The 25608-nt window shown below is 42.4% G+C and overlaps 1 protein-coding gene and 1 long non-coding RNA gene across 2 annotated transcripts; one reads left to right on the top strand and one right to left on the bottom strand.

Annotated features, from left to right (window-relative positions):
• Positions 1–631: 631 nt before the first annotated feature.
• Positions 632–13882, bottom strand: LOC104690787. The gene is made up of 3 exons (XR_752066.4): positions 13807–13882; positions 5922–5988; positions 632–3144 (listed from the first exon to the last, which is right to left on the bottom strand). It is a non-coding gene; the product is annotated as an uncharacterized LOC104690787 (long non-coding RNA).
• Positions 13822–23502, top strand: LOC104690788. Its single transcript, XM_010402035.4, has 4 exons — positions 13822–14078; positions 16158–16300; positions 18050–18138; positions 22786–23502. The coding sequence occupies exons 1-4, from the start codon at positions 13837–13839 to the stop codon at positions 22855–22857; spliced, it is 546 nt and encodes a 181-aa protein (XP_010400337.1). The 5' UTR covers positions 13822–13836; the 3' UTR covers positions 22858–23502.
• The last annotated feature ends 2106 nt before the right edge of the window (positions 23503–25608 follow it).

Genomic DNA, 25608 nt, shown 5'->3' with positions numbered 1-25608 from the left:
GCATGAGCAGTGTCCTGTGGGGGGATCTCACAGCCAGACACCCTTAGGGTTTGTTGTCCTGGTGTTCCACCTGAGGGACCATCAGCACCGTATCAAGCACTCCCAAAGCTGGGTCTTGAAACTCTGTTAAGTGCTTCAGGCCTCAAGGACCAATGTGTCACTGGAACAGGACGTTACAGGCCTACCAACACAGCTTTGGTAGTGGTCAGAGCATTCCTGTCCCTTCTGCAGTACAGGCAGACAGGATCCCCCTTTACAGTACCCTTATGTCAGGAGAAGAGAACTCAGTGCCAGCACTGAGAAAGAAGAAATCAAGTATTTGATGGATTTTTGTGCATGAGGATGCAGCATGCTTATAAATGCAGTAAATGTAAAGAGCCTCTGGCTCATGGGAGCAGAAAGTAAGAGAACATTCATGGACTTGAACTCACAGGCTCCCATAAGTTTTTACAGAACATTTTTAAACTGAGACTTTCACAGCTCATCACTTGCCCCAAATTTGTACAGTGACTCATAGGAGCAGTGAGAAGCACATCCCTGATACAGAGAGTTCCTCTGCTAAAGTTTGAGATTCTGCATCAAACTAGGAGGTGCACAAACTTTTTAACAGAGCAGCCTTTCATTCCTTTTATTAAGATGGCAATTCTTCAATCTTTTATTCTCATAAACAGCTGAACCAATCTTTTACTAAACAAGCAAACAAAATACCCTTCAGCTCCTCAGCAGTCAGCCAGCACAGAAAATCTCATTCAAGCAGTTAAAGCTGAATTTGTAAAGTACTGATAGCAAACCTAGTAATGAAAGTGTCAGGAGTCATGACATACAGTCACTTACTTTTACAAGCTACTAATTCAGGAGATCTTGTATGTTCCTCAAATCAGTTTAGTGATGCAAAGCATTAGTTTTAGGTGAGAGAACTCAAGCCTTTGTGTTTTAAATTAGATAAATTATTAATTATGGCTTGATAATTATTAATTCATTCAAGCAAGACTGAAAAAAATGTAAAATACGGGAGCTAAGCTTATGGCAACAGTTTAGAACATGAAGGGATGCATCTTGCAGTATCTGGGCTTTCAGGTTGTTTTATTACAGAAGATAAGCATAGATGTCTTAATTTCCACTTGAGAGATCTGCCCAGATCATACCTGTTCTCATTTCTGTAACCAAAAGGTGGCAGCATACTGTCTCCTTTCCCTTTCCATCCATCCCAGCTCTAAGCTCCTAAACAGCCTTACTTGCTCAGTTTGTCAGAATGCCAGGAAGTCCAGAACAATCATGCTGACTAAGGAACGCTGATGAGATCTTATGTAAAATCAAGTCTTTATCACCTTTAAATAGAAACAGGAATAGAGCAAGGTCTGGTGATTTTATTCCATTGTTTCAATGACAGCCTGATTGACTTTTGGAAATGTGAAGACGGGTTAAATTTCAGCTCAGTGGCGTAACTTCAGAAGGGACACCTACCCATAGAGCTTAACACTTTTGTTAACATTAATGATTGTTAAAAAGCTCGAGGCAGATAATGTTGAGATCTGCCAGACACTATTGCTGTGTCAGACTTAGTTTTGTTCCTACTTAGGTACTTCCTGCTTTGGTAAATAGACAGAAGGCCAGTGGGCATCCAAATGAGCAGCAAGTGAGGCAAATATTTCATGTAGTGCGAATACTAAGGTGAAAAAGTACATGAATGTACCTGTTGAGTTTTGCTGCATGAAGGCATCGGTTCAGAGGCTTCTGGAAAGATGCCCAGAGACACCCATTTCCCATTTGGCTGGTAAAGAGATCTGGAGGTGGAGGAAAGCTTTCTGAAACACAGGCTGCTCTCAGATCTACAGGGGTACTGTGTACTTGGCACAATGCCCCAAGTCCTCAGGAAACACAACTGTTACAGAGCACTGCAGTGTGTGTCCTTAACAACTCAAACATCCATGTTCATGTCAAACTCGTTCCTGCTCTCTGTGCTGGCTTCCCGTGCTCAAACTCCAGGTCTGAGTTATTAGTTCCCTGCTGCTCTGTGGCCTGGCCTGGGAACTATAAGTGGTGTTCTCTGGGGTGTTGGCTGGAGTTAACAGTGCTATTCCTGAGGCACTGGGGAGCTTTTGACCACAAGGGTAAACAAAGCCCTTCAGCTTGAGAGAGTTTAGGATTTCTGTTAGCCCCAGCTGGAGAACAGGTGTGCAAGAAGGCTAAGAAAATGCCTGGTAATTACAGGAAACTTCAGGATCACTTTCAATCTCCAACTTTGTAGATGCCTATGAAAAAATTCCCATAAGTACAAGCCACAGCAGCCATTCAGTCTGAGCCCAGAAGCTTTTCTGAAGTTACATGATATACTTAGTTCATCAGGTTGCTGCAGCTTGCACGACCTAAGTATGGGTTGTGGTGAGTAGCAATCCCACACGGCATTGTTCCTCCTGTCTTTGCTGTCCACGACTAGAGATCTGACTTAATGGAGAAAGACAGCTTGTAGACAGAGCTGGATGGAGGTTTGAGGAGAATGATGTGGAAGCTGGTGCTGACAAGCAAGATGCAGATGCAGGGAGGTGGCTGAGAACATGGGATCCTTTGTCTCAGTCATAACTGCCAGTGTAGATGCATTCTTGGGGAGTAGTTCACAGACTGAGGACACAACTCTTGCAGCAGTTAAGGATCTTCTTAAGTTATTACTCATTCCTCCAAATGGAAGATAGTTTTTGGCCTGATGTGTCTGACACAGAAACATCATTAATTTAACTATAAATGCTCTCCAAATGTTACATTCTCCTTCCTAAGAGTAGAAGAGGAACAACAATGCTTATATGAAAATTTTATGTGATGTTAGCCCAGCACATGAATGCAAAGTACTAAAATGTACTTAGCGAAGAGGCCATGTAAAAGCACATAGGGAGAAGAATTTCCAGGCAGTAGTCTGGGTCTCCCATAAGTAGAGATGCCTTTGAGGGAGGCTGGCAGATTTTGGTGTGGTGGTTGTATCCAGGTGCTCCTCAGCAGCACAGCACGAAGTAGGTGGTTTGATGTGCAGTAATTCCTTTTGTTGTTGCTTTCTGTGTGAGTGGCTGCTCCTGGCTGGACAGTGCCTGGAACTTGGCTTCCTGTTTAATCTATCCTCAGTTCAGCCACCTTTCCTCAACACCAGCATTGACTCTGGAAGGAGATGATAACCAACAAAAAGTGGCACACTGCTCACGGTGGGGAGGTTGGAACTAAATCATCTCTAAGGTCCCTTCCGACCCAACCCATTCTGTGATTCTGTGGTGAGCCCCAGCCACTGCAAGTCTGTTACTCAGATGAAGGATGCCCCCCAGCAGTCACACTTGGTTTTGTGTCTATCATCAGAGAGACAGAAAAAAGCTAGTATAATAAATATTCTTGTATGTACTTAGGAATGCACAGGTGGGAAAATCCTCTGTGAACTGTGTTATATTTTACATGCTGTTGGCCAGGTGATGAGTTAATACAATTCAGCCATGCCAATATGAACAGATTTCAAAGCTGCTTGTCTGTTGCTCCCTTCATTTCCCACCTCTTGTTGAACAGCTGGTCTCTAGAAACAGAGGAATTATTTCTGTTTGGAGGTTTCAAAACCAGCTTGAAAGATAAAGGACAGGGAGCACCTCACTATGTTCTCTCTTTCCCTCATTATTAGCACAGCTGGAAAATTGTCTGTATGACTGTAAATCTCAGTCCTTTTTAGACCTGAAATAAACATTCAGAGCAGGTTCTATTTTGAATGGAAATCTATTCTCCTCTAGCCTGTATTTTAAAAACATCTGTAGTTCACAGCTACGCTTGAAACTGACAAGTCTGCATGTCAAATGGAAATGCCAACATAGTATGGTGTGACATGAACAGTGTCCAAACATTTTCTTATGGCTTTTTTTTTTTTTTTGCTGGTGTAATAAAGGTATTTTTTTGACATTTGTCTGTCTCAGAAGATGGGGTCTTAAAATGATATTTTCTTTATTCTGGAAAGTTACCATTTCTGCCACCTTTATACCCTTCTCATTTTCTCCAATGACATTTGCAATTTAACACTGGTTAGAAGATAGAAGAGCCATAATTAATGGGTTGAGAAACATCCCCTACCACAACATTCAGCCTCTTTTCCACCAAGATAGAAAATGCTAGCAAAAAAAGTGTAGCCTGCATCAAATTTAAATAGCTGATCTCAAGATAAAAGGTGACTCATGGCATAATAGATCTTCAAAGCCCATTTTTATGGAAAGGGTGACAGTTTAATCCTAATTAATTTCAGTGTAATTTCAGTGTTTGGAAAGTGGCAATTTTCAACTCCATCTTGGAAGAAATTGCCAAGTAGGGCATTCTATGGCATGAAGATGAGATGTCTAAGTACAATATGTGCCTCTGCTCTCCAATATACTTTTACACTTCTATCTAGACCTGGTCTATAAAAAACCACTTGTTTTGGTAGTTGCTATTAGTTAATGGGAAGCAGCAGGCTTTTTGAATAATCTAATGACTCCTGACTCTGCTTAATTACAGCCTTTAAAAAACATACATCTGACACTTCCTCTAATAAATAAAATAGTTTACTAAGTGGAAACAGTCCAACTAATAAAGTAATTGATAGCAAAACAGCAAATATTTTCTTGTCTCTTAGAATTTTAAAATTCCAGAATATGCACATGCTTTAATTTTTTTTTTTTTTTTTTAAGCAGACCTGGAGCAGAAAAGCAGCTTGGCAGGTCTAAGTGAGGAGAATGAGGAGAATAATGGGAAGCACTCTGGAGGTTCAGGATAAGGAGGGCTACACTGCTGGTCTGGAAGTGATTCATTTTTCTCTCCTCAGAAGGGAAACCTGTCCGGAACCCGGCAATCCTGCCTCCCAAAGAAGTAAGGTCGTGCAGCTGGTTGGCTGGTGGGAGGCACTTTGCCTCTCTGGAAGGCAGCAGCTCTTGCTGAGCTCAGAACTCAGTTTAAGCCAGAAGCTGACAGCTACCGCCTCTCACAAATGCCTCAGTAAGGAGGCTGTGGCTCCTGGCCCTGCCCCAGCCCAACAGCACTGTTGGCTGCCACGGGCCATCCCGGGTGTCCCACACCACCAATCTGTCTTCTAAACCATGCATAAAGCCCCTCCAGTAGCATCAGTGTAACGGGGCAGTGAATCAAATTGTGCACATCAAGGGAAAAATGTGAAATACTTCTAGCTTTAAAACTGCCAAACAGATGTTCTTTAGTTTTGACTCAAAACCATTCAAGTTTAAATACAAAAGCAGCTGAGCCAAGTGGGAGCATTTCAGGCTCAAAAAAACCACTGGAACAAACAGGGAATGGTAGGCTTGTTTTGTTCTCACACCAGTGCATAAATTCTGGTTCAAGTGCTTTCTCTGAATTAATTTCTGTTCCAGGACAGTGTATGAAAAAAATAGCAACTGGAGAGGTTAAGTAAGGATCACAGCAAAAGCTGTAATTCAGCTTTAACAGCCCAGGATGCTGCAGCTACATTTGTCTACCTGCATAGTGCATGCTTTTTAAAACACTCTAGAAAGCCTTGGTACCTCTTTGTCAAAAGGATTCTTCATCTAATGCTACTAGAAAACCTTTCTTTGCCTCAGCTATATTGTAAAGTTGATACAAATCCATGAGATTTTTTCCTTTTTTTGTCTTGAGAAACTGTTTCTTTCAAATTGCTTATTAAAAAATCTGCTCATATGACAGCCACATTTCCTAGATGTGAACCCATTGCCCCATGGTGATTCAGGGTCGTGTTAGTCTAGACAGTAACTCTGGAGAGGTGGTTGCTCACGTTAGGAACATCAGCCTATCACAAGTGCACTGTTGGCTTAGACATTGCAGGAATTTATGCTTCGAAAAATTGGGTCTTTTAACTCTCACATAATCTCCTTTTCTTCCTCCTGGTGCAATTTCCAGAATGCAGTGGGAAATGAAGTTAAAGATACCTGTTTTCTGAAGAGAGGATGCTGCTTTCAGGGATAACAATGCAGGATGCTGGCCCAGAGAAGATTCCTAGGCAAGAGAAAAATATTTATGCAACCGAGAGCTCTCCCTTGCTCTTTCCATTTTTGGGATGTGGACATGAGAAGTAGCTTCTGCATTATCACAGGTTCAAACACAGGATCTAAAATAATGCAGGAGGGTACTGTGGGCTGCTTACATTCCTGGGGACAGGATGGTCTTCCCTGTTGCAGACTCCTCACCCAGAAGAAATGAAGAGAAATAGCCAGGTGGTTACTGCCATGTATTTCCCATATCCCCCAAAATTACATTCTAGAAAAGGCAAGATGGGTTTCAGTGTGAAAAAGATGGAGAACCTCTAGTGAGGGTCTTTCCAGCACTTGTACAGCCTCCTGTTCACCTTGGAGCCAGCTGTTATTTTTTGGGAGATGGATTGGGCAGCTTTTTATCTCAGCCCTCCCCTGCCTATAACATTCTTCTTTTAAAAAATGCATGTTTGTGTCTTGCTGTCCCCAAAGAGCTGATACACCCTGATTCAGCACAGGCCCAGCACCCGTGCTGGATTACTGACTGATCTCAGGGAACCTGTGCCACCCACTAGCTCCACAGTATTTTGAGAGATTCCCAAGCGTGTTTGGAGTTCTCAGAGTGGTTACATGACTTTTAAGAACTAGAGTCTCTCTTTGTTTTATGTTCACCTCAGTCTTTGTTTACAGTCTGGCTGTAGCTGTGTTTGGAGCAGCAAGGCAGCCGAGCTGATGCTGGTTCTGGCAGATGGAACAAGTGAGGAGTTACTCAGTGACACTGCACGATGCCCTTTACAATGCACTCTGTGATCTACTGTGCCAGACTATCAACTACAAGGGGATAAGGAGCCATTGTGCTTCTTCCAGCCATATTTTTACAGAACTGCAACATTTTGGCAGAGGGATAAGGCAGGGGAGATGTGCAGGAGCAGCTATTGCTCTGGAGAGTTGATAAACTGCACTCAGAGAGCTGAGTGCCCAAACAAGAGTCAGCATTCAAACACTGCAGCTGAGCATTGGATTGCGGGAATGTCAGGGGCTGAGAGAACAAAAGATGTCAAAGGGGGAAAAAGAACTAAAAGAGAGAGAATGAGTAATTACAGCAGAAGTTATCTAAGAGAAAAGAGCAATATATGAAAGGAGCAGAGGCTAAGTAAGAAAAGGAAGTGCTTAGCTGAGATACTTCTTTCCCTTTCTCTCAACTGCCGCACTGTCCTGTTCACATCTCTAAGCACCTGGTAAAATATTTTCTGAGAGTTCTCTTCCTGCTCACCTTGAAAATTTGGCTGCACTGTAAATAACCCATTCCTGATTTTAAGCATAAGCACTGTTTCAAGCTATTAAAATTGTATAAGCTCCTGTCCAACTCCCACGCAGGCAGTGCTGAATTTTGGAAGAGGTGTTTGGCTGGTTTGGCAGGCACATTCACCTATCAGGACAGACCTGTTTACAGTGTCCTGACAGCTCTGGGTTCCACCACAACAGTGAAAATCACCTTTTTCTTGATTTGCTGAGGTCTACATTTCTAAAACCAGTAATCCACAGAAATCATGGTAACGGGACATGACAAAGTGAGCAAGACTTTGTAGTTCATGGAATCGTAGAATCAAAGGGTTGGAAGGCACCTTTAAAGGCCATCTAGCTCAACTCCCCTGCAATGAGCAGGGATATTTTCCACTAGATCAATCTGCTCAGAGCTCTGTCCAACCTGACCTTGAATGTTTCCAGGCATGAGCCATCTACCACCTCGCTGGATAACTCTTTCCAGTGTTTCACCATCCTCATAAAAATTTTTCTTCCTTATATCTAAGTGAAATCTACCCTTTTTTTAGTTTAAAACCATTACCCCTTGTCCTATCACAACAGGCCCTGCTGAAAAGTCTGTCCCCCTCTTTCTTGTAAGCCTCCTTTACATACTGAAATGCCATCTGTTTTAGCATTTTTTAATACACCTCTCACCATGGTATATTTGTTTGTTTTCCTTCTACATCCTCAACTCCTTAGGATACACTTTTTTTTTCCCCATGGTAGGGACTTTTGTTGCTTTTTAAGTGGTAGATGTGAAGATGAGAAATTCAAGAGAAAAAGAAGCATTTCAGTGGAAAATTTCGGCATTTTGACCTCCCAGGTGGTTGCCAATTATTGAAAGGCTTTTATTGAGAGGAAGATTTTGTAGCATTTTCTAATTCTGATCAGACTTCTGCATTCACCATATTTCTTCTGAAGCTACTCGTGCAGACAAATGTCCTGAACAAGATTGATTTGTCCTCAGCTCTCTTAAAGTACATTCTGCATAATCTCAGAGCTGCAGGATTGTGTTTTATGAGTTTGATACTGCTGGGGCATGAGATATTTAAGTGCCACTCTTTCTGCATTCACTCGTGGGTTACAACTATGTGCAGTGAAACCCAATAATAACAAAATCGAGAGCATGAGTGTGGAAGAAAGCAGAGATATTTCCCTGGGTGATAGGAATGAAAGGACACATTGCTCAGAAAATGAGACTGGATGTCAGAGCACAGGAAGGCAATCAGCTGCTGCGTGGGACATGCCCTACAGGGCATTTGGACAGCATTGGAGGTGCTAACACAGGTCAACAGTAGTTGCTACTACAAACTAATCTGAACATAATCTGTTGTTTTGAGAGTTGTAGACCTACACTTTTTTTTTGCCAACAGTTAGAAATTAAGTTCTCCAAGGAACAAGTAACCCATTCTGCCCTGGTGGTCACTGTGTATCCCTCTAGATGACAGCTAGATGAGCCTGAGGATTTGGGGATTGTAATCTGTTATTAAGTGGGTGCTAGAACTTGATCCCTACCTAGATCAAGTTCTGGACCTCCTAAGGATGGGAGTCTGTCCCAGCTGTGATCACTGATTCTTGACTCAGTTACTTAGACTCCAACCAGCCATGCTTTTAACAGTGGTGGTTCTGGTCTGTTTTCCTGGATTTCAGCCAAGATTATGGTCACTATAGTGATACTTATGAAATTTTAATTGCTTATTTGCCACATCTCAGGATCACAAATGAGGAATTCATTTACAAGGTATTTTAAAGGCAGACATGAGTAAGCTTTTAGCTGAAAACTGTGCAGTCACAGCTACTGCAACTGCACTATCCAGCTTGCAATTTGTAGCACTGTCATTGTAGAAAGGAGAAGAAAAATGCAAAAAGGAGAAACCACATCCCTCAGCTTGCAAATACCTTGTAAACATGAAATCAAGTTAGAGATGCAGTTTTCAAACACAAATGTATGAAGGCACACCCATATTTAAGCTATTAAATCATAGAGATCATAATGTCAGAATTATTGATTCTCAATGAGATCCAAGTATTGGTGTCATAAAAATCATTCTGGATTAGTCTCTTGGCTGCAAAGGAGCTGATTCCTGAAGCAGAGAATGGATCTGGATGTGGGTCTTCTGTAGTTTGAGAGCCCTGATGCAGACCTTGGTTAATAGGCATCTTTTTTGGGGAAAAAAAAGGTCAACAATAAACTTCCAATTTTAGCAATTTCACTTCTGTTGGTTTCCTCATTTGCTATTTCTCCAAGCAGCCTTTGCAAGGAAACTGGCTAACAGTGCATTGCTTTTCAGCTGAGAGGTCTTCTCTCCCATGTTAGAAGAGGCCCCTGGACTCTGAAGTCTGGTTCCAGACAGGGAAGCTTGGGAAGTAAGAGGTTTGTCCCCCTCTCGTTCAAAGTTCATTCAAGTTCCTGGATATTTAATTGCTGCAGAGTACTCAAGACATCCCTGTGGAATTTGCAAACTAGTTAAAGTTGCAACTCTTATGTACCCTGAAATAGCTCAAGCACAGCTTGGATCACAGCTTTTTTTCCCCAAAGATGTGTGTGCGGCAGGGGGCAGAGGGAGAGTGCAAGCCAAGGATCTCAGTTAATGACCCTTCCTGAACATCGCCATGGGATTTTTAGATGCTTCTCAGCTCCCAGAGAGATGCAGGAAGATATGACCCCAATTTAGCATCTCATCCAAAAAGCAGTAAGTAGTTCTGACAGTGCAGGTCTCCCTAAGATCTATGAGGAAAAGTCAGACTTGGATGTGAGCCCAGCCTTAGTGTTGTGCTGAAACTCCAGATTTTTGGGTCCTAGAATGACTTCAGGCAATTCATACTCTGACAGATAGGGACTGTGGGATTTGGAGTTAGTGACAAGGAAATTGTTCCTAAAATTACTGGTGGGGAAAATGGAAGGAGGAACAATTGCAATTATTTGCTGCTACCAAGATAGGCGAGACCTGTTCAGGGAACAAAGGCAGGCTTCACTTCTTAATCTGGTCACTCTGACACATCCCAAGAGCTTTACATTGGAAGGAAAAGAATAAGAGGCTTGCTCTATGAATAGCTCATGTATCGGAAGGTGGGAGAATGAGACCAGCTTTAGGTAGTTTGACTTTACTAATATTCATCACATGTGCCTGGAGGCCTCTATCAGCACTCTAGCCTTGTAGCACTGTGCCAACAAGCACAAACACAGCCCTGCCCTCGAGTTATCACAGCCCAGGATTACAGGGGTGACAAGGGGGACACAGCCAGAGGTGTGAGGCAGGGACATACTGGTATGACAAACACATTTGTATGGCATCCACAGCCCCAACCACATTCATCCCCAGTCTCTGCTTCCTGGGATTCATGGCAGAGGTAAAGCATAAAAGTGTAGTTGATAGAAGACAAGATGGTACCTTGTGGGAAGATTTTTACCATGATTTAGAGGACAGGCTGTGAGAAAACATAAAAGTGTCTCCAGGAGAAATGACAGAATCTGTTATCTTTAGCGAGGGAAGAAAGTTTTCTGTAGTGACACGGTATTAGATTTAAGAGTCGAGGAGAGACTAAGCAGTGAAGAGACTTAGAAGTAAAGGCTCAAGCTTTTCTCCCAATCCCACCAAAATATTTATAGTATCAAGACATGCTATCAAGATGAAAAAACGAAATCTTAGTAACAGTGCTTTGATATTCCTTAGCTGGTAAGGATCTTGAAAAAAAATCTATTGTGTTTGACTTCATTATAGAAAGAAGCTATAAATTCTCTCTGCTTTGCTCATGAATGATCCCCAAGGGCAGCTGGGGAGTCAAGTTGTTCCAGCTTTCACACAAATGTCACTTTTCCCGCTCAGCCCATGGAGCACCACTGTAACTTTGGACACACCAGTGAAATCACCACTGAGGGTGTTGTGCAGGTGCTGTATAGTTCCAGTCCTGGTCTGTACTTCAAATTTTCAGGTGCCCTTGGACTAGCATCTGTGTGACCTGTGCTTTGTGCGTGAGGGAAAGATTTTGTTGGGGTTGTAATGTTCTGTTGGGGTTGTGCCTCAGTATCTTTAACATGAGAGCTGTTCCCACTCTCCAATTCCATGAACAGACTATGAAATGTATTTTTACTGTGTTAAGCTTAGTTTTAAAAACCAAGTAATTCTGAAGCAGAAAGCCAGAAATTATCAAAATTTGAAAATTGCTAAAATAATATTTTTCAAAATATTTTCCAAATAAAAAGTTTCAAAGCTCTCAAAAATTCAAAAGTCTTCAGTGTGTCCTGGCAGCCAGGAGAGCCAACCATGTCCTGGGTGGCATCAGGCCCAGCATCTCCAGCCGGGCAAGGGAGGGGATTGTCCTGCTCTGCTCTGCGCTGGGGTGACCTCACCTCGAGTGCTGGGGGCAGTTTTGGGCACCACAATATAAGAAAGATATTAAACTGTTAGAGAGTGTCCAAAGGAGGCCACAAAGATGGTGAGAGTCTGGAGGGGCCATACAGGGAGCAGCTGAAAGCGCTTGGGTCTGTTCAGCCTGGAGGAGACTGAGGGGAGACATTGCAGTTACAACTTCCTCATGAGGGGAAGAGGAGGGGCAGACACTGATCTCTGCTCTGTGGTGACAGTGACAGGACCTGAGGGAACGGCCTGAAGTTGTGTCAGGGGAGGTTTAGGTTGGATATCAGGAAAAGGTTTTTCACGCAGAGGGTGGTTGGGCACTGGAAAAGGCTCCCTATGTAAATGGTCACCAGCCTGACAGAGTTCCAGATGTGCTTGGACAATGCTCCCAGGACCATGGTGTGACTCTCGGTGATGGTTCCTGTGCAGGACCAGGAGTTTGATGTTCATTGTGGATCCCTTTCAACTCAGGACATTCTATGGTTCTATGAAAAATATCCTGAAATGGAATTTCTTCCTCCTATACAGAAGACTTCCTCCTTGGTGAACTGATATTTTCCAGTTAAGAAAATTTTAGCTTCAGTGAAGAGAAAAACTGGTGCTTAACAGAGTGCAGAGTGGGGAGAAGTGAATAAAGAGGAAATGTGTTTAAAACATTGAAATGGAAGTTGTTCCTTGCAGGATAAATAGATCTAAGACAAGACTAAAGAAGAGACATTCCAATATGTGGTATGGGATACTTAGAACAAGCAATTTGGCATCTGAGAATGGCAGAAATAGATTTTAAAATTTTATTTAGTGGAATCAGAAGCCCATTGCATGGGTCTAGAAGAATGAATCAGTGATAACACCCAAGGTACCAGGGCGGGCTGCTTGGTTACTGTTGTGATAGAGAAAGAACAGGATTCAGGAGAACAGATTTACTGGGAATGATCAGGCTAAGAAAAGCCGTATATAGAGAGAGGGGGGCAGGTGGGGTGTGTGTGTCTATATGAATATCTATGTTATTTATCAGGAAGAGAAGCTAAAATGTGAGATTAGAGGGCGGAGAGTGATCATGAATAAAGTTTTGCATTTGTAATTTGTGCATAGGCAGATCCTAATTCAGACCAAATAGTTATCTCTGCAATGCTAAGCCTTGTTTTCCCAAAAGAACTGTCTCTAAAAATTATTTTCCCCTGCTTTCTGTTTTTGTGATGTATAAGGATAGCAGTACTATAATTAATCCCCTCTTGACTCTGCTCATGGATGCTGTAGCTTCATACAGCAGCATAGTTACACACTGAGCAAGCTGAAATTTTAGCTTCTTACTTACTTACCTGGATTAATGGGAACAAACTGTTCCTCTAGGGCTGTACAGGAGAGACAGGTTATAGAGCATGTTGAAAAGAAAAATGTTAGCCAGCAATTCAGTCATAATTCTGAGAAGGAGTTTCTGCTCATGAAAGAAAAAAGGCTATGTGCCTGACCTTCCTGGGCACAGAATACCCCCAACTTTCACCATGAAATCATTGAAAATTGAGTCTCCTCTGAACCATCTGTAGCAAACACAGTGCAGAGTCCTTTTGAAGGTCTGTGCACACTCCTCAGTGCTGTGCCTGCCCTCAGCTGGGCTCATTGTCTCTGAAACAAGCACTGCTAGTGTCTAATTTGTGATGGGAAATGTGGGTTTTGGGGGGTGATGCAATCCCTGAACTTAGCTTTGCTTTGACAAAATCACTTTTATCATCTGCACTCCATTGTATTACTGCTTTCAGAACAACTGCTGTCAGCATTGTCCTGGAGTGCAGCTCACGGGCCATTAAAAGGGGAACAGAGGTGCAGGCTGGAAAAGAGGGGTTCTGAGTTTGGGCTCAAGTTCCCACTCAGAGTTTTAGTGGCTGCAGCTGCGCCTGGCAGCCCTGGGACTGGAATCACAGAAACACCTGGGAGAGCAGGCAGGAGTGCTTATGACCCCTGTAACTCAGAACCATTCAAATGACACTAAACAATTCCTGAGTGCAATCCCATGGTCTGTCCCCATTTCTCATAAAGCAGCTGTAGTTTGTCATGGTTATTTTCAGGCACTAGGGAAGCAAGTTGCTTAAACCAGGCACCACATCCAGCTGCTAGACTTCAGGAAAACCATTCAGCGGACTTCAAGAGAGATTAATCAAATGGCCTGGCTTTAAAAACCTTACCAGAGCAGATGAGTCACTGCTGGATCTTGCATGTCAGAGCAGAAACATCCTTCCCCAGACCTGGGAGACACAGCCTGTGCCTCTTTAAATCTGTGCTGCGTGCTGCAGTGCTCTGCATTGTTGCCATGGCAGAAATCTCCCCATAGTAATAACCTCTTTCAGCGAAGGTTAAAAAGAGACAGTGCACATGCTCAGAAATGCTGCACTTGTTCTCTTAGCAGTTTGCAGCGGCCATTTCAAAGAAACCATCACAAAGACAAGAGAAAGATCAGGTACTGATATTTTTTCCTTTGTTAAAGGGGGTGACTTTTCTCTTTCACAGAAGTCCACGCACAGATCTGTCTCTGTTCCCAGTTGCACTGCAGAGAGAGACCACCCTTGAAGCCTGTCGTGATTATTCCTTGCAAATTCCCACAGAATAACTAAGAGGCAGGAGTTAGATGTGATTTAAGATAATTGCTGCACTAGAGGAGCAGTTGTTTTGCAGTGGGGCTCACATACAAAGCTGAGCTGGCTCTGGGGTGGGTGATGGGTAAGGTACCCAAAAAAAGTTTAACAGTGTGTCTGCTTTGTTTTGTTGAACCTTTGTAGTACTCATAATCAACTATGAGAATAGGCTCTGCTTCTACTGACCAGGAGGCTTCTTCATCAGGTGCTTCCAGAAGAGGCTGGTGTTGTCCTAATTTACTGTAACTTGGAGACACTCTGCTGCATCCTATTGCAAAGATTGGTATTTTTGATTGTACTTGTTTTCATTGCAGATCACCATTAATTAAAACAGAAGAAAGCCCAAGCCGCTTGTAGTGATTTTAATCCCTTTACTTTAAGGATTGTAGAAATAAGAGAAAGGATCAGATCTAAATAGTGGGTGGAACAGGAACCAAATATGAGGGTATAGAAATTACATTACCAGATCTTTTTGTGCTCAAATATATCTGTGACTCTACACATACATGTTTGTATGTTGCTTCTGAACCATTCCCTTCTCTTGTGTTTAGGTTGAGGTGCACAGGAAGGGGATGTGTATAATGCTGCCCCTTTCCTGGGTGAATTACTGATTTGCACATGCTGCAAATGTTTGTGCAGAATTTACAGCTTCACATTAGCTGTGTCTGAAAAGGTGGATTGCATATACAGAAGAGCAGTCTTGTTCTGTTCTGTTTGTGGCAAAATGGGAAAAACCCTTCCCTTTCCTGCCTCCCCCTACTGCCTTTCTAAATGTGAAATACAATCTGTTCTGGGGAGTGCTGTACTCTTGCATTCAGTACATGCAGATCTGATGCTCTTATGCAACATCCTTTGCTCAGTAATCACCAACTTAACAATCAGAAAGAGGCAGAATGTTGTCCTGCTTTCCCATGTTTAGCTGAAGAGATTTTTCATGTGGTTTTATTGTATTGACTTAAGTTAGCCTTATTTAATTCTTTCTTTCTTCCATTTTGATGTACAGGAATGAAAGGTAAACTTGACTGAGCTAAGGACCTCCCTAGCAGTGGGCCAGAATCCTTGGATTGAAATCTCTAACGAGCAGCTGCAACTTGAGCCAGTCCCTTTCGATCCAAACAGTTTACCTGTTGGGTCAAGAAAATACTTAATTTGAAACTTATTAAAAAACTTGCCTCTTTGTGAAGGGACACTGTTGCTGGACCAGGTTGTACCAACCTCAGAGCATGGTGTGGCCTGGCTGTGGTGTTCAGGAACAAATGGATGGCTGCAAAGAATGGCTTGAAGCCCAGATTAGGAGGGGAAACAGAAGGTCAAAGAGTTTTGATGTGTTTACCACTAGAAGTTCTACCTATGAATTTGTGGAGGTTTAACAAAAGTCTTTTCCTTCATCTACTTCAATTAAGGAGTAAGTTTTTATAATCAGTGTGCTGTGTAATGGTAATGGTTACCTTTAGGTATTATACTTGTGAAAAGATGATGCATCAGTAAAGCAAGCAGAGGCCAAAGACCTTGTTTCCAGGTTCTGTTTTCAGCCAGCTCTGTAATCCCGACAGTTTTGATCTCGAAGTCTAACAGTGACTCCAGATCAATGTCTGTGACTGTGTAGTTAGAGAAAAGTCACAAGAGCGAGCAAAGTTGCTGGCATCCTGGCTTTCAAATGAAACCAAGAACACTCTAGGGACTTCTTATCTTGTGTAGGGATGTTCTCTCCCAGTTGAGTTTTACGTACGCTCTGAAAAGGTACAGAGAACTTTTGTCCATGCTCTAGATCTTCTGCTATTTTGTTTTCGTTCACAGGAAGACCGACAATGCTTTAGCCATCAGGAACATTAACTTCTTTGTAACAAAACCCTTGTGTATCTGTAGTGTTCCTCACTAACTTTTTTATGTCTCTTGACAAACAGAGAACCACCCAGCCCCAAGATGCTGGCACCCTGCCTTCTGAGAAGAGCCGTTGTTACAGTTCCTTTAGTTTTTGTGGTTGCACTACTTGTCACGGAGCCTGTTAGAGCTGACCAAGAAGCAGGAACAGCCATACCAGCTGAAAGTATGTACCCTGCAGTCCTCTCCTACAGCCTCTTCTGCAGTTCTCATATTGTAGGACTTTGAAGTTTGTCCAAATAATTCAAACTATTTTGGACATGTCTTGCATACATTGTTTTAAAACCACAACTTGGTAACATACCAGTGCTCTTTTGCTCCTGCATCCAAAGCTCTTCACTCTCTTATCCTTGTCTTCTGGCTGTTGCTGTGTTGCTTGTAGCTGAAATCTGCCACTGTTCTGCACCTTTTCAGCCCTCTCATTGTGTTAGCCCTTTCTATGCTAGCAATCACCTTGTTTGCTTTTCAGTCATTATTGAGACTTGTTCTTTTTCAGCTGACATTGACCATTCATTGTATTTCATTCTTGAGTATGTTTGCTGTCTTTAAGTCATGAATATTTATTTTAAAAATTCACAATGAAGATGCCAAGAAAGCATTTTGTCAACACCTAGTCTTGTGGCCTTCAACCACCTAATTCTCCTTTGCTGATCTGTGTTGAGTTTATTTTACATTATAAACATAATGACAGGTCCTTGCATCGAGTCATTGATGTGAAAAACTGCTGTCCTCTCTGTTTGTATAGTGTAAATATAGTAACACTGAAGTTGGGTGATGGAACAACAGTGATGGAGCAGGTCTTTAATACTGCTCAATGTGGGGTTTTTATCTCTTCTTCTTTATTTTTCTTAGCCTGTTAAGGAATTTGGCAGGCTCCCTTTCTCCAGCAGACAGAGCTCCTGGTTGCTGGTTAGCACTCAGATCATGAGCTGGAAGCTCATTCTCCAGCGTGTGAGAGGCATGTACAGTCCAACACCAAGTGTTTGCAAAATGGGCTTACAGACACAGCAGGATTTTCCAACATTGGTCTAGATTTCATCCTTTCATTCACACCAGACCTCAAAGAGCAAACTAAACCTGGGCTCAGAATTTCTCACTTGTGTAGTATTTCCGGTGAAGTTGTCAGCAAGGCACAGGCACCAAGAGGCAAATGAGAACAGATGTAGGGCCTGATGATTCAAAAATGTTTTGTCGTATCTGTATTTGCTCTGTCTCAGTACTGCTGTCTGTTAGGGCACAGATCTGTGTTACATGGTGATCAAGGCAAAGCAAGCCTTGTGGCCTTCAGTCTGGGTGTCTCAATCTGGGAACACTCTCTTAAGCACTCCAATAAATCCAGATTGCAGCAGTTCTGCTTATCAGCAATGCCCACTAATAACTGGGTGTTTGTTTGGACAAAGCTGTATCGTATTCAAAGTTAGAGGCTGAAGTGGTCTGTCTTTGAGGTATTGTAGTCAGTTTTATTCCATTAGTTTTATACTTAGAGTTCACATTTGTTAGATTAGGAGACAAGATTTTTCTAGGGAATATGTTCATATTTTCAGACATAATTTCTGAAAAATGTGAAGATAAGGTTGAGAATATGCTCAGGTTTATTGGAGCAAAAGGCTCAAGTTAATGGGGTTTTTTTTTATATACAATGATCTGTGGAAGGAAAAGTGGAACAGCAATATGGCAGGAAGAAAAATATTATTGTAAATTTGAAGTAATTCTTTTATCATTGAGAGACTGGGTGGGCAATCATAGTGGACCATTTACAATCACCTGGGTTGTTCAAGAGCATCAGTACTCACTCCGTGGACTCTTTCCTGTAGCTCTTTCTGATGCTCAAAATCACTGTTTAATCCTTCTAGTTAATTCTTCATGCCATGTAGTCATGATTCTCCACTAAGTGCTCTACTAAATGCTCTCCTAGGCCGCCCTTGTGTTGACTGCCATGCCTTTGAGTTCATGCAGAGAGCTCTGCAGGATTTAAAGAAGACGGCATATAGTCTAGACACAAGGGTAAGGAAACATTAAATGTCTTCTTTTTAATTTTTTTTTCAATATAAAAGAAAATGCTGTGGATAAAAGCAGATAAGGTAGATGGATTTTGCACACTCAGTGAACTGTACTATCCTGTCTTCTAAGGTGAGGCTGGTTAATTACATTTCACCTCTCTGTGCAATAATCTGTGGAATTCTTCTGCTTTGGGGTATCAGGGACAATAAGAAGTATAGGAAAGTGTGAACTGACTATCCTCTGCCCTCTAGCCTTCTCTTGCTGAATTATAGCATTAGTGCTGCTCTTCTCATTCCAAATGCTGAGCACACACGGCTGTTTTTATGTCAGGGGGAGTATATAACTTATAGGTGAGAAAATAACTTACATTTATTACCCAAAAAAAAGAGACCCAGCTCAAACAAAAAGCCTACTAAAACAAAATACTCCCTGCACATGCTTTTATCCCTGGGGAGAGGCTAAGGGAGAAAACATCATCCGTAGAGAGTTTTTACATTTCTCTGATTTCATAATGATGAAAAATGCCACAAAGTAGAACAGCATAGGGAATGAAACTTGTTTGGCTTGCAGTCGGTGTGCAGAATTTGCCAGGGTTGGTACCTCCCTTCTGTGGGGGATGTTGAATCTGTCTCTTGCTGCTGCAGCCTGCAATCTGTGCCTACCTGCATCCCAGCTGCTGTCAGATGGTGGTGTCCCAGGAGGGTGGCTTTGTCCCCACCTCCCGTGTACCCTTTAGCTGAAGTGCTATAGATACACTCCTGCACAGATTGTTCAACAGAAGGCACTGAAACTTTTCTGCTTTTCTGATCTATGGTCAAGGTTGTTCCCAGGTCAAAGCCTGTGAACTGTTGTCTTTGAGGAATGGTCCTTGATGCTTAGGTGAAAATGCAAGTGCATGAACAAATATACCTTGAATTGTGACATTCTACAAAAAAAAAGAAACAAACATTCCAGCAGAACCAGATTGGTATGTAGCACATTTACAGCTAAACAAAATCTGTTCAATAATTACAGGTCAAATATATTTTGGGCTTCATGAAGAAATCTTGCTAATGAATCTGCTGAGCACTGTATACAGGCCAAACAAGATGTTCAGATTGTGCTGTAAAGTGGTTCTAGCACACCTTTTCCTTCTACAAACCTATGAACTTTTCACCAGATTTTCTACATCTTGATGCAAAATCTCTTAAAGTTTTCTCTGAGTGTCTGGCTATGGCAGTGACCTTTATGAAACCTTCAGCTTGCAGACCAAGAGAAAAACTTTATAAACACAGATATCCAAAGCAGGAGTAGCAGTAAGAACCCAAAAGATAGCAAGTGTTTTAATACTTATTAAAAACAAAAGCCAGCCAAAGAGATAAAATGAGGATAGAAAAAAGTCAGTTGAGATGAATGTCCTATTATTGGCTTTCACACTTGTAGATTTGACAGGAAGCCTGAAAATGTGATATATTCTCATGAAAACAAACCTATCACTTCCTTATCACTTTAAAATCTAAATAATTGAATCCATATTGAAATCCTTCAGATCCCCATAACTAGAACAGGCCTGTTCCAGTCATTAAGCTAGGAATTCTGCCTACATCTTCAAAAGACATGGGAATAATTAACAGTTGAAGACTTCTTGGAACTGCCTTCTATGATATTTTAACTCTTACTTTTATTATTCAGTTGTGGCCCAAATTGATTCAAACTGAGGGTTTTAGGATCATTGCTTTCAGCCATATATATATCTATATATTTCACATTTGACTATCTTAGTCTGTTTTGCTACTTTGTGGGGCAAGTATTTCTGTCCTTGAAAATACAATTCCCTTTGTTAATATTCCCACTGGAGACACTGATTTCCTTGAAAAACTCTCGTTTGTTTGTGGGCAAGATTGTTAGATGATGACTAAGCAGCTCCTAACTGTGTTGGAGGGGGAGGGATTCCCAAAAGCTTAGAGAGAAAATTCTCATTTAATTCCTCCTGCACATCTTACCCTGCAGTTCTGTACAGGGGAAGCCTGTATATGGTTTTATTGCACAGCTCAAGAGTTTTCACACTTCATTTGGCCCTGGGTTGCTCTACATGGTGTCTCAAAGCAAACTGACTCCAGCATAGACCATCTATAGCCTTACATAACCCTTTTATGAAGGCCATAGACTGGATCTCCTTCCTTTTCCAAAACTAGCTGTATTTGTAAGCTACGCTGAGATGATGATTCCCTACTAATTGTCAGGCTGGCTGTATGAGAAGGGTCACAAACCACTTCTGACAGGCTGATTTCTACACATACCAGATCTGTTTACCCCTCTCTGTCCTGTTTTTTGTTGCTGCTGGCCCCTCAGAGAAGGCTGCAGGCTGGAGTAGTTGTTTTGGCAGTGAGAACTAACTCTGGGCAATATATTCTGGGGATATCTGTGATTCACCACTCAGCCCAAGTGCCGTATGTGATCATGAACTGGGGAGAGGGGTCTTGTGCTGCTGGGAGGGAGCTGCTCCCACCACAACTCTTAAGCCAGTTCACAGCCAGCTCCCTGTGGCATCTAAAAGCTTCTCAAGACAGAGCCCAGCAGGGGTTCAGCCATAAAACAAACCTTGCAAAACAAATGCAGTCCATGGGCTACACAGTTCACTCAAAGTCTGCACTTGTTTTCAGAACTCCAGCCCGTTTTTCAGAGTTAACCAGTGGACGTTGCATTACAACTTTAAAGAGATCAGTAACTGCATTTTTAGCTGGAACTTAATATCTTTTTCTTGTAGGTTCGAAATCTGATTCCTTTTCATGGTTTTGGCTTGCGTTTGTTTTTCTTTTTCCCTAGTTTTGGGTTGGTTGGTTGGTGCTGTTTTGATTTGGTTTTCTTTTTTTTAGAACAGGCTTTAACCTACCAGGCAATAATAACAAATCTATGAGCAAACAGTTCTGTGATCACACTCACAGAACAGTCAGCAAAGCTGTATTTACTAACGTTCATGTTGGTCTTATTGCTTTATCAACTGTCAGTGGTTATTTAGTATGTTTAAAGCACAGTAAGCTAGATGTGTCCCTGAAAACAAAAAGAAAGGCTTGAAAATATTATTAAAGATACATAAGATGGTGAGCAGCCTTGGGGCTCAGTTCCAAAGATGGAGCATCTTGGAGATGGTTGGCATGCTGTCAACTTCCCTTATGCAAACCATTGCAAATGATGTCAGAGGTGGTGAAAAGGTGGTGATTGAGTGTCTTTTCAATGATTAGCAAAGTCTGATCAGATCTTTTCAGTTTTGCAGGGTGGCTGAAACAATCAAAGGTGATACCAGATTTAATATAAAACCACAGGGCTGTGGTTTTTCCTGAGATTTATCATCTGGGGCAGGGGGGGGGGAAGCCTGAGCAGCAGATGGCTTTTCCTGCACTAAGAAGGCAAGTGGAGAGCAGGATGCTTCAGCCCAGCTCTGCTCTAAGTGCCTTTGCTGATGTGGGTCAATAGATAACACAGCTTTTAAAACACAGCCTTTAATCACAGGCAACTCCATCTCATATGAAAATCTCAAATCAGGCAGATTAAGGATGGGTTTGATTGGCATTTAGAGCTGGTAGTCTTCATAATGCCTTTTTTTTTTTTTTTTTTTAATATGGAGCTGCCTACATCGGTAGGGATCAATCTGGTGAGTAGACTTCCCACAGCTACTGTGTCCCATGACAATAAGGGGGAAGTCCTCTCTTGGATCAGGCTAATTCTCAGATACAGCTTCAGCTCATGATAGGCAAACTGAGGTGGAGCTATGATGTTGGTGTCAAACATGCTCCATCATGCATCTGCTGAAGCAACAATTGTTCCAGACAGCCAAGAAAACCCAAGTGTGTGTGTGTGTGTATGTGCTAGAGAGGAAGGACTCCAAAATTTCCTTATGTAGCCCTGCTGCCTTTCCCTGGTCCTCAGCCCTTTCTCACACAACTAGGCTGAGAGAATGCAGGCCTTTCTGATCATTCCCAGCTCCAGCTCTCAGAAGTCTCCAATCCACCCTTGTTGCTTCAGAAGCAGGGATCTGTGGGCAACAGAGATCTCCTGATACTGACGAACCCAGAGACCTCTGCTTTCACCAGTTTGGACCTCTTTCCTTAAAGAAGCCAGGAATCTCATAATGTTTTTGAACTGGGATGGCTCCATGTCAGCTTGGCACCTCTTGTCTGTTTTAGGCTCCAAAGCATATTATCAGTAACAACTGAATTTTTGTATTATCAGTGAAACAGGAGAAGTTAAAGAAGTTAATTTCTTCCCTGAGAGTGGATCCAGGCTGTAATATTCTAAGTTTAAATTTTGAGTCTGTTTTTAAGTAAAATAAAATTTCTGACATGATTTTGGGGGTGGGTGGGGTGGTAAGCCTCTAATGAACCTCCAAGCTTATGCTCCAGTTTTTGCTGTTGAAGTAAGATTGCAGGAAAGAAAAATAAATTTCTCCATGTCACAGGAAGTAGTGCTATGTTGGTATGCCAATTAATCCCACAAAAGCAAAATCATTTTGCAGAGCAGTAAAAATAAATCTGATTTTTTACCCCAAAATTCATCTCATACCACTAGTTCCAAATTGTAGATTAAAAAATAAAATGGATTTTTCTTTGGGAGTGAATTAGTTTTACAATGCTGATGCTTGTTTTTTGATGATGTTGTTCCTCCCTCTTATAGACAGAAACTCTGCTTCTTCAGGTGGAAAAGAGAAATCTGTGCGACTGTGTAGCTGCCAATCTACTGAACTGAATCCTGGAGACACCTGAGGAGAGCCACCTGACCAGTGGTTTTTAAAATGCAGCTGTATAAAATACAGCTTTATGGAGTTCATGTTGCAAGCATGTATGCCCCAATGTACTGATGAAATTCGGGGCCTGTGTCTGATGTATTGATCTGTTCTGTATCTTTTTTAAAAGTACCCTCTTTTCACATCTGCTGGATTGCCAGTAACGGCTCAATTCAGTAAATCTGTTACTTGATATTAGAGTGGAGGGAAAATGTACCTGCTTTGATTTTTAAATCAGAATTTGCCAAGTGTAACCCACAATATAATTTTGGAGAACAGTGCCCTAGAGACACATGCAGCTAGTTTTTGTCTCTAAAATGAACATATGTCTGTGGCAACTTACCCAGTTACACTGAGACATGACATTGTGGTCTCTGTAGGCTTTGCCTGTGTATTAAAGATGATGAAGTCCTTTCTGTTTGTTGTCTGTGCTGTGACCACCTTCAGGCATGTTGTAGTTCTGTCAGCTGTAATGAGGTGTGTGTCATGAGGAGTTACGTGTCTGCTGTTCTTGGACCAAAACAGTTTATATCTCAGTGCTGAGCCTTCTGTTACCCTGCAGAAGAGTATTATTTTCTTTAATTAAAATGTTTGATTTCTTCCCTTCCTTCCCTGGACCCTCCATTCTTAACGTAGTGAATTTCTAAATAGCTTTATTTTAGCAGGTCAAATGGATAGAGTAAAAAGGAGAATCAGGGTATGACTAGGCAGCCTGGCCAGTTCCAGCTGTACCAAATGCTGCCACCAGCAACTGCTCAGCATCACATTGAAGGAAAGCTCTGTGCAGTTTTCCCTCATAGTTGCCTTTGAAAAGCTCCTTTTGTGTCAGGGATGAAGAAAGACTTCTGTACCTGAAATCTGAGGTTGTTTTATCCTCACCTCTCCCCCTTCATTGTAAGATACTGTGTCCACTCTCAAGTCTGAAACAGGCTGAGCACTGTGAGCAGGTGCTTGGAGTTTGTCGGATGTGATTTAGAGCTGTCTCAAACCCTTCCACCACTGAGACCTGGCTGGGGAAGTGGATAGGACATCTGAAGGTAGGAATCTCTTCAGCTGAATTTGGAAGAAAGTCCCTGCCTGTGGCCTTGCTTCTGTAACTAAAATGGTTTGACTTTGCTGGAAGTGGATGAGAGAGGAAACACAACTACTGCTCTGCCACTGCAGCTGTAGGTATGGTAACAACAGCTATGGGAGCAGAGGAACACCATAGGAACCCTGAGTGGCTTCCCAAATCTCTCCAGAGCTTAGAAAACCAATTCGTGTACACTGAGAAGTGCAGCATGCCCTTTTGTGTGTGACTAGGACACAGGCCAGCACAGAAGCCCAACGTGAACTGGAGAGGGGATTCTGATGTTATTTTTCCAAATTCCCTCAAGGAGCAGCTGTGCTGTGTGTTTTTCACCAAGTTCATTCACACAGCATGGGAGCACTGGCACTGCTCAGTTTGGGCTGCTTGGCAGAGTCAGAATCACTGCAAGCCTCACCCCTCCCAGAGAGTGGGAAGGGGCAGCAGTCCTTATGCATGGCAGAGCACTCTCAGGATTTTGGGGAGCAAAGCCTCCTTTGGAGGGCTTCAGCTGATCCTGGCTGCAGTACAATGGCTTCTTGGAGCTCCTTGGCTTTTGCTGCACTTGGCTCATCCCCATCTTGTTCTAGCTTGGCTTCGTTCCCCTGCTTTGCTCTGGACCTGTCTTTTCTCTCCTCTGCATTTCAAACTCCATTCCCCCTTCCATTTTGGCACTGCCCTCCCTCTAGTTCCAGGGATTTCTCAGTGCTCTCCAGGCCCCTCATCCTGGTGACCCTGTAGTCACTGCAGCTGTGGGTGGTGGGGCTGATACTCCTCAGGTCAGCAGCCCCTGTAGTCCAGCTGGCAGCACTGCCAGAGCAGTGAGTGACTATGGTGTGAGCAACATCAGCATCTCATTCCCAAGGAAGAGGAATTCACCTGTCCAGGGAAGACATTGTGTGGAACAGCCTCTTTTTACCTAAAAGCCAACATTTCTCTTACAAAACTTGGAGGAAGTCCTAGAACAGCTCTGTTTCAGATGAAAGCTCTGCTCCTGAAGCTGAATTATTCTGTGCACTGTCCCCCAGGCTGATGTAATCTCACTGGCTTCTTACAGGTGTGAACAGGAACCCAGCCATGTTTGCCAGATGGAAACACCTATAGATCTTCATAAATTTTTCCCTTGGTGATTGCACAGACACTGGCTTGAGCAAAAGAAAATCTGACCCTGTGGAAATATTTTCCTTCAGTCATTTTGGTACAACTCTATGATTCACCTCTACTTTATGTTGGAACTGCAGAAGTGAAACACAAGATAGAATTGGGCTGTTGCCTCAAGACAAAGGAGCCAGGAGGGGGATGGATGGGGAAAGGGGAATAACTTTCTCATTCTCTTCCTCAGAATCTGAAAAATTTAAGGTTCTTTTCCATCTGCAGAGCTCTAATAGGACCAGGATTTTTCTAGTGGAGGTTTTTGCACGCTGTTTTAAAGCCCATCTTTCCTATTCTCTTTTCATTCAATGACTGTTCTGTATTACCTCTCATTCAAAATCATCAAAATGGCAGAGAGCAGCTAATATGCCACCAGTTCTGAAAAAGGATTGGCAGGGAGATGTGGGAATTGCACCCAGCAACTAGAATATCTATTATGGGAAAGAAACTTTTGAAGAATTTGAATATGTAAAGTCAGGTTTAGTATGACACAGTG

The sequence above is a fragment of the Corvus cornix genome, chromosome 4, assembly GCF_000738735.6.
Source record: "Corvus cornix cornix isolate S_Up_H32 chromosome 4, ASM73873v5, whole genome shotgun sequence".
NCBI lineage: Eukaryota > Metazoa > Chordata > Aves > Passeriformes > Corvidae > Corvus > Corvus cornix.
The sequence above is the reverse complement of the archived record's forward strand: the minus strand, read 5'-3'. Positions and strand labels throughout refer to the sequence as shown.